General features: G+C 40.8%; 1 protein-coding gene across 1 annotated transcript in view; it reads right to left on the minus strand.

Moving 5' to 3' along the window:
* The window catches only part of TGFBR3 (transforming growth factor beta receptor 3), a 113706-nt gene extending 99386 nt beyond the window's left edge, over positions 1-14320 (minus strand). Inside the window, exons 1-2 of the mRNA XM_083867130.1 lie at positions 14242-14320; positions 795-970 (exon numbers count right to left, since the gene is read on the minus strand). Coding sequence (XP_083723256.1) covers positions 795-855 — 61 coding nt within the window. The 5' untranslated portion in view covers positions 856-970; positions 14242-14320. The remainder of the gene's footprint in view (positions 1-794; positions 971-14241) is intronic.
* Positions 14321-14677: the final 357 nt, after the last annotated feature.

Genomic DNA, 14677 nt, shown 5'->3' on the forward strand with positions numbered 1-14677 from the left:
ATCCCCAGCTAGGCCAAAATGTGGGACAGGAACAATCCCCTTAAATGGCAATGCATGTTCCTAACCTAAAAGGTCTCCATCAACACTGACAACTGTTACTAAAAGGTTTTTGTCATCATTACTAATGGTTGACCATAAACCAGGTTAGGCAACTGTCAGGAATGACCGAGGTGAGATTTATCCCAATAAGGCAGGAAGGATGGACGGACTTGGTGACCTATTAGGAACCTTTCTGGGATTTTGTCAGACATATCTTTTATAAAGTCAAATAATTGGGTCTTAATTCCAGATTATAGGTCTTGGAGGCAGCATGGAGCTGGTACACCCTTTCAGCCCAGCTCTGTAGAGAGACCCTAGCAGCCTCAGCTTCACCAGCCCAACTCTGCACCTGGGGAAATAAATCCAGCCTCTTGGCAGATGCAATAGTTCATCATGCTGGCAGAGCTAACCTGCTTCCACTCCCAAAGGCTTCCCTATCAACCCTCCCCTTTATAATACATGTGCACCATGCATTTTTTAAAAATAAATAGGTAAATAACCTAAATAATTTACATTACTACTGCAGTTCTTAAATTATTTTAAGGATGAACATAGATGCAAGAAAATATTCTTATAGGAACAGCATTGTTTCTTACATCATATACAATGCCATTATGATCACAATAGTCTTATAGAAAACCTAGACAAACTTTAGATGACCTACTTTTTTCAGCATGAAAAAGTATTTCCGATCAACAATTCTAAATATGCACAACCAGTTACACTGAATGTCTGATTTGCATAATACCACCTACCTGCAGCTGCAAAGCACAAAACCATCAAAGCAAACACTGAAGTCACACAACTAGACGACATTTTTGTAAATGCTGTATCTTCTCAAATCAACTTGCTTTGTGGCTCTTCATGTAGATTTGCTTCCTTTGAAATTTGTGGTATGCTTTGAAATCAGATCTTCTGGACTTTTAATTGCCTATAGAAAGAAGTAAGAATAAATATTAATACAAATACAACTTACAGAAATGTTATTAGATATTTAAAATTATCTCTCTTGTAAGAAGAGAAACAGAACTCTTTCTTAAAGGACTAGTAGGGGAGTGCGTTTTATATTGCCAGATACCCTAGGTACCAATAACTTACCAATAACCAGTACTCTTGCCCCTGTATTTCAGCACTTTGCAGATGTTGTTTCCTTATATTATACATTGTGCAAGTTAGGATTCTGCTTAGAAGTGAGGCCTCAGAGTCTTTTCTGTCAGCTAATACCAAAGTCCCACTAAAGCCTGCCAATGGTACTCACACCCTCAGACATGTTTATTTTAAATAATCAACTTTCTCTGGTGCATATAAACATTTGTTTGCTCAGTTATCTGCTGCTACCTTTACTATAGGAGAAACATGGAGAAATGTTTCACTTGTGTTCTAGCTGGTTGACAGATAACTCGATAAATTTAACTCATCATTTCTCAGTATGACAAACTCTGAAAACTTTTCAATACCACCTGACACTAAATAGAAACAAAACTGCCTCAAATCTTTACTTTAAGAGATTTCAAGACATGATATACCAGGTCAGTTAAACAACTCTAGTGTGCTATACTAATAAATGACAATACAGCTGATGCCTGCAAGCCTTATAAACACCGAAAATTCTGACCCCAGAATGCATGCTGCAGATTTGGCAGGGGAAACACTTAAGCAGATACACAAAGTCCTCTTCTACCTTTTTTTAAACTCTACTCTCAGTCATCTCGATGTCTAGAATAAGATTATAGACCAAGAAGGTAAAGAACCAGAATTGTGCCTTCAGGAGCAGGTGACAGATGGCACCTTGGCAACCATTAACACTCCCCAGAAACTAATGCAAGAAATTACAAACCCTCATCGTGAGACAAAGTGATAGCAAAATGCTGAGTCAGGATCAAAAAAACCAAATTGTGGCAATATGAATACCATTTAAAAGGTTCTGGCTGATATTAAAAAGGAATGAAGTACAAGGACAAAAGGCCAGATTTTGTTATACAGTGTGCACCATGCTGTGCACCAGCAAAAGTCAGCTCAACTAGAACGTGCACTCAGACCAGCACTTCAAGATCAGCACCCCCAAGGCTAAGAGGAAACTCAAGAAACTCCTCAGCAGCATTTCTGCCTGGGCAATTTGGCAGGGACAGTACCGCCCTGTGTGCAGGAAGCAGCATCTACACACCTGAAAGGGCTGTTGGGCCCAAGACCAGAACTCCTACAGGTCATTCACTCAGCACCCAGCTCCTGGAACCTCCAACTGGACTTGGCAGAGTCCCAGATCCCACTTTGGGGTGGGAGGAAAGCCCAGGAACAGCTCTGCAGGCAGCTGGGAACACCCAGACACACTTCTGCAGGACAGCAGCCTATGGGGCCAGCAAGGAGTTGACTGTCTGTCACAACATGGGGGTTCATGCAGTTCCTTTTCAAGCTCAGCATCCCAGATAAAATGCACTTCTGGCAAAAAGGCAAGACATGACAAATACTGCGCATTATTTGGGAAGTCAGATATAAGCTGGAATAATTTGTTGCTATTTCTCTAGATGAAAAGAAACCTAACTCTGCCTGGTGACAGTATTTGGTTGCTAGCTCAATTTTTAAATGCTGCCATAAAGAAAAATGATCAAAACCAGCAAATAACGAGGTTTCTAGACAGTGTCATCTATAGAAGGTCAGCATAATGTTCTGCAAGAGGTCATGTGCAAACAGGCAATGAAGAAGCAATCTGAAACCCAAGTTACTGATGTACAGCCATTTCACCAACAACGAATACAAGAGAAACTAGAAAAAGAGCGACTACAGCACATATGCTAATATATCAAATAAGAACACACACAAGATATGACTTAGATCACTCTCCCATCTGCACAAACCTCTCATTCCTCAGTGACAGTTTTCTAAGGCACCAAGTTGTATAGAAACAGGGAGCACAGGGAAAGAACTGGAGAGAAAGAAGTGACGTTTAGAATCCTATTCTGACCTGAACATCTAAGTATGTTAAAATGTCAAGTTTCAATTCAACTTTGATGAAAGTCTTTTGAAAAAGGATTTAAAAGGCAGAGAGAACACATACACATTTCCATCTGTAGGAGTGATTTGATTTCTATCACATCCCACTGACCAATAACATTTCCATGGTGTAACTCAGAGCTGCCAGTATATGATTGAAAAGCCCTAAACTTCTACCCTGATTATGCCAGTTTATGAAGACTTAAATAATGAATTATGCCAGAATAATGAAGACTTAAAAGAAAATTTGGAAGAGCTTTCTGAAGAGTGAGCTCACTTGCTTGAAGGCATACACTCACAAACTTTAAAGGAGGGCAAACATGAAAAGGTGAAACATGAAAAGGTGACAAACTGACTGTGTTTCATGAGTTTAGGATGAATGATACCCAAACTGTCAGCTCCACAGCTGCAATTTAAGTCAAAAGACACAGAACTGCTACTAATAACTCATTTAAGACTAAACCTACTAAGCAGGCAGTTTATCAATATTTTGCAAAATCTGATCACGTGTGACAGGAATCAGCTACAAAGCTGCTATTAAGTGACCATCTGACAGTACCAAGCAAATCAACAACTAAAAAAAGTGAGAAAATTAAGCTGTGGTGCAAAATCTGTCAGATTCTACTTCAGTGTGACACCTGCTGTCACTAGAAAAAAAAGTGAAACCTGCAAACTAGGAAAAGTAGGAAAAGCCAGTCCACAAAATAGAAAGATATTTCCTTTGAAATAAGAGAAGAAAGCTGTGCAAAGGGACTTAAACTATTTACCCAAAAAGTAAACACAACTGCTAGTCAACTTGACATTCAAAAGAAACTTCCAAGAGAATCGTCTTTTCCTTTGGGGTATATCTGGGTGGCTATTTTTGTAAGTGAGATCATGAAAGGGCATATTAAAAGTATAACCAAAGAATCTCAACATGGAAGAGAAAGAGAAGCAGACATGAGAGTTCTGGGTTTATTAAATATGTTTTCATGCCAATGCTTTGTATTACAACAAGCTGCAAGGAAGGCTGGCAAAAGAGGGCATCTGAATCAAAACCATTGAAGACTATGGGGCCATTTTCACTGAAATCTCCTGTTGTAAAGGCCACTAGTCCCAGTAAAAGTGAGGGTCTAAAAAGCACAAAGACTCTGTTTTGATGAGAAATATATATTTGCAGATCCAATCAGGAATATGTGCTGCTAGGAACAGCAGGAAGATCCTGACTACTGCTAGCTTTTACTAGGTTTGAAAGAAGAACTGAGGAAATGAAAAGGGAGGAAACACATTTTGAAGTACATAAGAACAAGCAGAGGAGAAAGCATGAGGTTTTAATTTGGTTTCAATTAGGAGCCTCTGATGCCCATGAGAATTTTGATGCATAAAGCTTAGCTAGAACCCAGTGAAAAGCATGGTGCTTTTGAAAGATACCAAAGCGCTGACTGGAAGGACAGATCTCATTGCTATGCTAAGCTAGAGGACAACAAATGCTCTTTAATTCAGTGGTATTTAAAGCAATCTACATTTGTTAGAGCCAGCCAGCAGACAAAACACAAATCACTTGAATGCACTACTGTTTTCCCTCTACCTTTCACCAACAGAAATAGTTTTCTTTGTAAAAATCTGCTACTCATTGTCCTCAGAATTTCAGTCTTTGGATTTCTTAAAGCTAGCCTTTGAGCTAAAAAAGTCACCTTTAATACTACAAGATGGAAGAATTCACAGGTTAGAAGCATGATGCTTAGTCTTAAAAAAAAAATCTTTCCCTACAGATTTTCCAGTTCTTGCTGACAGGCACTCCCAGACCATAAAGCTCTGTGGTCTATGGATGGCTTGTCACTAAGAAATTACATTTTGCATTGTTCTGCCACTAGTATCCATCCCCACACCAGCCTAACCCTCTCCAGAAAGGGGATGGGACTCGGCTCTAAAGTGCTTGAAGAACTATAAATGAAAATAAACAAGTGTACACCCCAGGATTAGGCCCAGGCTTCAGGACATTTGAGCACCTTTCTACTCAGCCCAATTCTGCACTTCTAGCCAAGTACCTACTGTGTAGTAGTCTTCTTGAAATCAGCAAGACTTAGCTTCAACTTTTACACACTTTTCTTCTCTTGGTAAATTTATTTTGCTTACTTCTTCAAAGCTTCTCTGCCCAGTCCAACCTGCGGTGACCAGAGCCACAGAATCTAGGGTGTTTCTGTTTCCTATTAAAGGCTTCTCTAGCACAGGAATTTGTCACATTTCTTGCTGAATTGGAACCTTACCGTTTTATTTACCCCTTTATTTCTGTTCCCTTAAGCCCTTTCCCCAAATAGCCACCATCTATTTCATTAATCAGCATCTACCTTTCCCTGCCTTAACTCTATCCTTCTTGTCTAAACTTTTCCTTTACTGCCTGAAGAATAACTTCCACTTCCTCTCCTCCTTATCAGCATGGACTCTGGTAATTCCCTCCTCTTTCCACGTGTGGTGCCAGAGGTTGCACAGCTCTCTACAACACTGCTAACACTTCTCTACCAAAGCAAGCCAAAAATCCTCCTCCTCTAAGTCACATCACAAGTCCCAACAAAGTGAATGGGGATACTTGAGCAAAGCCAGCAGGATCTGTCCCTTTGTGTTGTTTTGCCATAGCAACGTGAACCCAAGTTTCTAGGCCATCCAAGGCCGCCTTCACAGCAAAAGCTTTTCACTTTTTGTTTGCTTGTTTTACGCATGGCAACCATTTCACTTATTTAACCGGTTTTTCTTCCACTTGTCCAAGTTGCTTCCCTATGAGAATGCAATTAATACAGGCATGTCGTGTATAAGCAAAAAAGGCAATCATTTGTAATCGAGTACACCAATCTCAAGTTTAAAAAAAACCCAAACCACAAATAGTTAACTATACGAGCAGTTCTACAAACTTAGGAATAGCAAAAGAGTTTATTTATAACCCTACTCCTATTAAAAATGCATTTTTGAAGACATCTTTTTTTATTAGCTGACATTTATCATGTCAATTCTTCATGATTTGCACACATGCATGTTGGAAAGCTGATTAATAGGATTAGCAAATGTTCATGTGGAATTGAAAATTTGTAAGTATTTTTAAATGCCTATATCCAAGGCATATACACAAAGTCCCACCATTCAGAACTCAAAATAGTAACTTATTCATAAATTATAAAGGGACAGATACTGGTTTAGAAGCAAAGTGGTTTCATTTTCAGAGAATATATGAATAGCAATAAAACTAAAAACCCTGACATATCAAAAAGCCCAGGGAAATAGTTACTCTGATGTCCTGCAGTTCACATGCTGCTGTCCTTGTAATGGGACATTTCAACAAGTCACAGTTAAAGACTATGGGAACTGGAGGAGTGCCAAAGGAAGATGTTTTATGCCATTTAGCAATTGTGCCCCTCTATTCCATGTGATTTTTGTTTTAGTATTTTGTTTATTTATTTTCTTATTAATGTATTACAGTGTAGCCTGCCAAATCACAGGAACAAAAATATACACAAATAAGTCCAGTAAAAATGCGAAATCATTCCACCTATTTAGTAAGAGTACACTGGAGGGGGATTTTGCTACCTGGTACATACTTTGCCCACAGCTGGAACGAAGCTTCAGTTTGGATGAGGTTGTCTATTCTCATTATCATTTCATAACCAACTTTCCCCTCAGCTTCACAACTTTCTTTTTTTAATCACCTGATTTTATTGCTGTGAGTTTAGATAACATCAGACACTGGAAGTTGCAGCTGAAGAATCATTGCATGATATAGCACAATAGTAAGAGACAGTTTACAGAAACAGGACAAAAATCATTGTTATATTTTCCCAGAACTTCCCCAGAACACAGGGAGGTATGCAGCTAAATCTTCCTAGGCCGAGGGCAAGGTTTTGCTTACCAAGTGTAAACATGAGAACAGTCTCTTAGAGGATCAGGATGCAGGAGGGTTTCAATACATGGAAGGGAAGGAAGTGCATTCGGGCATCTTTTAGTGGAAGGAGTACACAAGACTTCCACACGGAGTAGACTGGAACAGACTGCTTTTTGACAAGAGCAGAAATTCCTAGAGGCCACTGAACCTCTACAGGAAGAGGCACAGATGGCACTGCAGAGTTCAACAAGACCAACATTCTACATGTAATCTGAGTACCTAATCAGAATTTTTTTACTTTATCACAGAGCCTTCAGGAACTTCCACATCAGGACATCTCTAAAGGAAGTGGAGAAAACAAGAGGCTGGGATGCTGTACAGCTCTTATACTGTAATGGCCAAAGCAATCTGCAATCTCCCACCAGCTCAGCCAGGTTTTTTCTGTCCAAGTCACAGCTACTCTATTCTTTCACAGGCAAAAAAAGTCATAACAGGACCTCACCTTGGCGACAACAGGACCTCACCTTGGCAACAACAGGACCCCTTAACACCTGCCTAGAAAGACAACACTACTTTAGGCATTCTGCTTCCAACTTCTAGTTAGAAGATGGACAAGAAATCTCACCGATCTTACCAGTGAATATCAGCAGCATAATTATATGCCATCTTTCTGATACACGTTAAGGAAGCAGAAAGGAGAAAAAAAAGGCAGAGATTTCTAGAAGCATACATACATAAAAACATGGCAACCCAAAAAATCTCAAATGTACGTTTAAATAAAACTCAAGTTGCCAATCAACCAGTAACATCTCACCGCAACTAACAGAGACTAAGCTCATGTTTTTTAAATGGGACTTGCTGCTTCTGAAAAGTTTACCCTAAACAAAAGCAACAGAAATAGAAATCTTCACGCTGAGCAAGATCCTCATAACTTGCATGAAAAAACATCTCTACAACCTTTCGTTCTCATAGTTAAATTTCTTTGGACTAATTACTAAAATTTTAATTGCTTCTAATTGGAAACAGAATAGATTTCCTGGCACTGGACTATCTTATTCTTCACAAACACAGTAGCAGCCAAGAACTTCACACAAACTTAATTTATCTTAAGTTTTACTTGGCTGAGTTTCTAATTGCACACCTAAACTAAACAGATAACAGCTCTAATGTACCTATCAAGACAGATATAACCCTAGGGAAGGCATCTCTGAGGAACTGAAGCCACAGTAGGATGGAAAGTTACCAACAATTCACAAGGCTTCTACTTAGGGTAAAAGATTTCAGCAAATTGCTGTTAATGAATGCTTAGCACTGTTATTTTTTTTCAAGACTGCAAAACCTTGGGACTGCATCTAGTGATATTCTACCTTGAACCTTCCCTACTAGGAAAAAAAACCCTAAATCTGTCACTGGTGTATTTAAAACCTTGAAACTAAATGTTTCTAAGGAAACTAAAGGAAACTCTAAACTAAAACGTGTAGAAAAGGAGTTTTGAAACCATGACCTATAAATACCTGAAACTGTCTGGGTTAATTGTGAGAAACCCACAAAGAGTATGATAAAAAGCAAGACTATAGCATTAAACATACATTCACTGTATGACGATACAATTCTCTTTGGGAAGGGTAAAACAAACAAGATAGTCAATAAATAAGTGAACAGGATTGAAAATAAGTGCTTCCCACTACAGGGAAATTGGATGAGGTGACACAAACCAGCTGTTCTCACAGATATGGGCCATTAGATACTACACAAAGTAAATTAACAGGTTGAAATATTAACTACTAGGTATTTTAAAGTTAACTGCATGCATTATCAAACCAACATTTTAGAAAAAAACCCAAACATAACAGAACAACAAAAGAAGCATATCTTATGGTCTCTAGAATAAGGCAAACTCTAATAGGCAGGCAGATTAATAGATGATTTCTTCAGGTTGCTTAAATAAGAATGCAAGATAAACACATTTACCAAAAGTTAACTGTTAGCCACTAAATCTTCAGCTGCACATCTTAGAGATAGGAAACTTCTCCCACACAAATAGGGAAGTCCTTAAAGTGACATATAGTTAAAAGAATGAGCCAAAAGGAGTTTCCCTTTGTGTAGGGGTATCTACCCTTTCCCTGTCTGTCAAATAAATGGTGTAATTCCATTTGTTGAGCAGAAAAACACATTCAGGTTGGAGCAAAAATTTTTCATAAAAAAACTATTTATAAGCACTTCATTGAGGATTTATTTCAGTCAAGATATGAATCACTAGCATGCACCACTGAGAATGAGGATATACTCCCATAAAATCTTCACCATTCAGAATTTCCTTTAATAATTTTACATTAAATATATAAATGACAGCTGTAAAAAAATCTTTGGGCACAGGTATGGGGAGAGGGAAGACCACAACAAATTCCTGTAGCCATATAAATAATTTGTGCATCTTTCTGCCAGAAGGAAATTGCTACACCTCCTCACTGGAGTGAACCAAATTACCAGACCTACAAGTATTAAAAGACACTGGTGATTTTAACTGCTGGAGGGAAGAACTAATATATCACAGAACACAAGCTGTACATACTGGAAGAGTGAGTTGGTTCATTAATGCAATAGCTTTATTACAAGAAAAGCCTCATCTTTTCAAATTCTGCAACAGCTGCTTTGTAAAGTAGAACAGAGTTTTGTTTCACTCAAATCACTGTCAAAACCAACGTATCACACATGTGATAAAAATACTCCCATAGTTCTTAATCACACAGTGTCAAATGCAGCTAGAGTCTAACAACTTACTTGTCAAATGTAAGGCAAAAGAGGACATATCAGCCTTCAATCCACCTCCAGCTTCTTGGCAAAGAAATACATGAATTCAGCAAATTTGTATTACACAGTAAACTCACTGGATGCTCGGGGATTTTTTTACTGTCCCCGACTCACGCAATATAACTCACCAATTTCCAACAGAAAATGCCTATACTTACAAAGGAGAACCAGAAAATAAGTGAATTGTCATTACTCTTTAAAAACACTAAAACCCCCTTATGTATCACAGTCCCTATTGTTTTCTGTGCAGAAAAACAACCTCTACATACTAGCTCTATAATTAACTTCCTTCAGACCCAAGACCTCTAGGTAAACTGTTCTCCTGCAATCTTAACAGGTCTCTTGCAAGGTCACAACTGAAATTATCTAAAAGAGAGGCCTTTTCCTTCAAAATCTTACAATATCTTACAACAGGAAAGAAGAAAAAAAAATCTGAACTTGGCCAACTAGGGTACTGAAATCAGACAGATTATTACAGAGAAGTGCTAACTAGAATGCAATTAAATTTGTTAATAATAAGCAGGTATAGCTCATTTTGAAGTACTATTCACAGGATGAAGATTAAATTATTATTTTCACATTTTCCTCAAAAACACCATTCACTTCATTATAGAAACATCAGAAACTAGCATGCTTTCCAAGACATAAATATTTGTGAGCAGTACAAATCAACAGTTATTACACTTAAAATGCAATATATTAAATGTTCTCTGCTGAACTTGACAAATATGACTACTTAGCTAATCAAGGTCATAAAGTTCTTCTTTAAAAATATCTTGTGATACTTGAAATAAAAAACACATGGAATATAAATTGACAGTTTAAAGTCCCTCTTTCCATGATTTCCAGAGATGTGTAAATCTCTTTCATTTTGGCTACCACAGAGTTAATTGTTGCTGCAATAGCACAAGAAATGCTGCTCTATTGGATGACTGCCAGCACATAAAAATGCGAATCCACAGTGATGGATAAAGCAATTCCAATTGCACTACTTTTTGCTAGTACATTTTTATGACAAAACATGCTTCTATTCATGAAGTGGCTAGAAACTAGCATACCACTGTTAATTACCACAAATATTACTGCTATAGAAGTAATGCCTATTTATAATACACAAATATTTTGTGGAACTAGATCAAAGGCAATGTGATTGCAAAGATATCTGCAATCTATATCCCAGAGAGGATTTTCTGAGATCCACATAAATGGCCAAAGACTTGGTAATTCACGTCTTAAATGCTGACACAATATTATTGGAGGTATCAAAGAAAAGAATTGTAAGACAAATGAGGGAAAGATTTATTGCTATTTTCAAATCACATTAAAACAGAAATTTCAGTTTGGCTTTACGAATTACACACTTCGGCATCTCAGAGAACCATCTGGAAAGAAAGTTTTGGGATTCCATGAAAACAACAGAAGATGAAGATTTCCAATGGAGTTTAACATACACCTTTTTGTACCTTCAGTAGCAGAGATCATCATGTAATACTCTTCAAGAACAATACATGGCCATTGAAATATGCATATACTTTATATACATTTATCTATATTTTATACCTCACTATACTGTTAGTGCCATTCCAGAACCAGAGCTTACATATCTTGCTTTAAACCTGACCTGGGACTGTCAATTTCAGCTGAAGGCCATTGCATCTGCACCTGCTCTAATACCTAATGCTAGTGGAATATACAATTGTTATCACAAGCAGTAAATTGGCTACTCCGTAGCAAAAGCTTCTTGGCATGTTTTTATCCCACCATCAGTGAAAGGTGGATTAGCCCCAAGTAGAAGCAGCAAGACTCTCGCATTTATTGCAGGTAAAAGCCCATTCCCCACTTCTTACTGGGGAATAGCTGACACACTGTGAATTCCCACTCTTCACTTCACATTCAACCATCTGTTTGTATATCCATACCTTCAGTATTTGCCATTTGGCTGCACCAGACTTCACAGACCAGGAAGCAATACGGATTGGTGCAAGCCATCCACATAACCTTCTTTGGGAACAGCCTTTACATTCAGTATTCCTGGTGCAAAAGACTCTGCCAATTATTATGCCAATATGAATCAAAAAGGAAACCCATTACTGCTCTGTGCTGGGACCGTCAGTTGACCTCTACAGTAATAAGCTAGTAATGATTTCTTAAAACCTAAGAGAATATCTAAAAATATTTTCTCTTATGGAAATCCTAAATACTAGAAATAGTTTCTTGTGAGAATATAACTGCATTGCAAGTCAACTTGAGCTCTCAAGACATCTATATACAATCATAAATGTGATATAGGAAGAGCTCCATTGTAAAAATATTTTGTCTAGTTCATTATCTGAAACTTTGCAGGATTACTCAAAATATAATTTCTTGGGCTTAATTCACTTCAAATATCTTCAAAGAGATATTTCACTCAAACCTCTAATGTTTTTGCAAGTCAGTAATAGCTAATATGGCAAAAATTGCATTCAGAAGAACGGAAGATATGCCTGCTAGAAAAAATTTATAAACAAGTATTTGAAAATAATGTTTATTTCACTGTATGTGGGGGTTCCAAATAAATTAACATTCACCTTCTAAAGAAATACTATCAAAAGTATAGGCCCAAAGTTTTAATCAATTACAACTGTGGTAGAAGGAGAGACTTTATAGACAGAAAGTTTTGTGTTCCCCCTGCTGGTTTAGCAATTGCCTTCCAAACGAAGTTCCTGTGGTAGGCATCAAGATGCTGGGGTATGAAAATATGTTTTGCATGCCAGAAACAACAACTGAAAGTTACTTTTTAAAATAATTCACCTCCTTGATGGATATCACCTACACACTTTGACTAGATGAGGCTCTGGACACACAAAACATGCATCAGAATCAACCACGAAACAAGATCTCCCCAAGGACAGAAAGCATGTCAAGAGAGAAAAATCTGAAGTGTCACTTTAAACTTGAAAAGGTTGGACTGCAGCAAACAATTGGGGGAAGCAAGTTTCAGAGTAAAGGACTCTTCACTGAAGGAAGCCAATGACCTGCCCCCCCCTCCAACACGCGTCCCTCCCTTCCTCCCCCAGTGAGCACCAGCTGCAGCAGCAGCCCAGGTCTGCACTCGAAGAGCAGCTCCTCCTCAGCTGGAACTCAAGCCCTGCAAGCTTTCATGGGTTAAACTGGAGCTCTTCAAACGAATAAGCACCTTCCATTAACATTTTACTAACGCCCTTGTTGGGACTAGTTTGACAGGACACCTGTACAGTGCTAATTAAAACCCAGCTACCAGCTCATGCTGTGCCAGGTATTCATGAAAAAAAGCATGGACTGTAAGGGAAATAAAGTAATCTTTGTAAGTAGCAATAAACAAATAGGTTTTGTCTTGGAAAGACATTTCACTTACACAGACTTAGAGTCTTCCACATATGAGACTACAATATTATCAGTCCTCCAGGTCACCATGAGACAAACCCAACTGATGGCACAGTTAGTGAGCAGGCAGCTCTCTCACTTGGGGTTTTCTCCCCCACTGGGCATCTAATATCAGCCTGTTTGACCTCACCAAACAAAAAGCAGATAAACTAAGATCAACCAGAAAAACTTTTTCTTAGAACAAAATCATGGCACCCGTGTGTCCAAATGTCTCTCTAATAACCTATGAGCACTATCAGAAACATTCTGCAAAAAATGAACTGTGCTGATGATCACAAATTTGAGAAGAAAATAGTAAATGATAACAAATCAATTTTAACAGTCACAGCTTATTAGAACTGAGATAAGTAGATTTACATCTGGTTTCATCCACAGCAAGTGGAGAAGGCACAACTGCACATGCACACTACCCCCGAAGTGCCTTTTTTGAAAGGGACAAGGAGTATCACATCCTGTGCTGTTTGACACCAATGACAATGACTTTGGAATTGCAACTGCACTTGAAACTGGGGAAAGCTCGTGTTTAAAAAGTTGCTACTTTTACATCTAACACTGCAGCCTCATTCTTATTACCGGGAGAGCCGCGCTCAGAAGCGCTGACCTGACTCCAGCGCATCCCCTGCAAAATATGCAGCAATAACTCCCACATATCAACAACTCCTCAGTGAAATAGCACTGAAAGGATATTGTATTGGTCTTTATATTATTCTCACTTACACTAAGCTCACACTCTTCCCGTAATTGCCGAGTTCTCCCCTGGCCTCACGAAGGGCACGAAGACAGGCGCGCAGAGCAGAGCAGGGCGAGCCCCGGCAAAGGCTTTCGCCCGGTGCCCGAAGCTCGCCCAGCACGCACCAACCAGCCGGACACGGGGACTGTCGCCGGGACACCTGTAGCTGCCCTCCCCAGACCCCACCCCAGGGCTGTCCCCTCAGCCGGCACGGGGAGCCCGCAGCCCGCACGGTGCCGAGGGGCGAGGGCTCCGGCGCTCCCCGGGGCACGGCACGGGCACTGACCGCCCCCGGGCCCTCCCGCCCGGCCCGCGCACGGTGACACCTCCACGGGCGCACCCGCCCCAGCGGACGGCGCATCCCCGCGGGGCGCCCGGCCCGCACCGCCGCTGTCGGGGCGGGGGTCGCGGCCGCCGCACCCACCTGGCAGCGACTCTGTCCACGCCGCGTCCCGCGGGGCAGGCGCGGGGCAGCGCGGCTACGCCATGGGCACGGCCGGCCGGGACGGGAACGCAGCCCTCACCGAGGCCGCCCAGCGCCGGCCACTGTGCCTGGCCCGCGGTGCGCGCAGGAGGCGGCGCGGAGGCGGAGGCGGAGGAGGCGCGTGTGCGCCCGCCCGGCCCCGGCCCGGCACTCACCCCTCGGCGCGCGGGGCGGGCGGGGCGGGGCGGGGCCGCCATTGGGCGCGGGGCGGGGACGGCGCCGTGACGGCCGCGCCCAATGGCGGCCCCGCCCCTCGCGCCCGCGTGCAGCGAGCGCGCGCCGCGGCCCCGCCCCGCCCCGGCCCCGCCCGAGCCCCGCCCACCCGGCCGTGAGGGGGCCCGGGGGCGCGCACGGCCCGGCTGTGCCCGCCGCCAGC

Source organism: Zosterops lateralis (assembly GCF_965231275.1).
Source record: "Zosterops lateralis genome assembly, chromosome: 9".
Classification (NCBI taxonomy): domain Eukaryota; kingdom Metazoa; phylum Chordata; class Aves; order Passeriformes; family Zosteropidae; genus Zosterops; species Zosterops lateralis.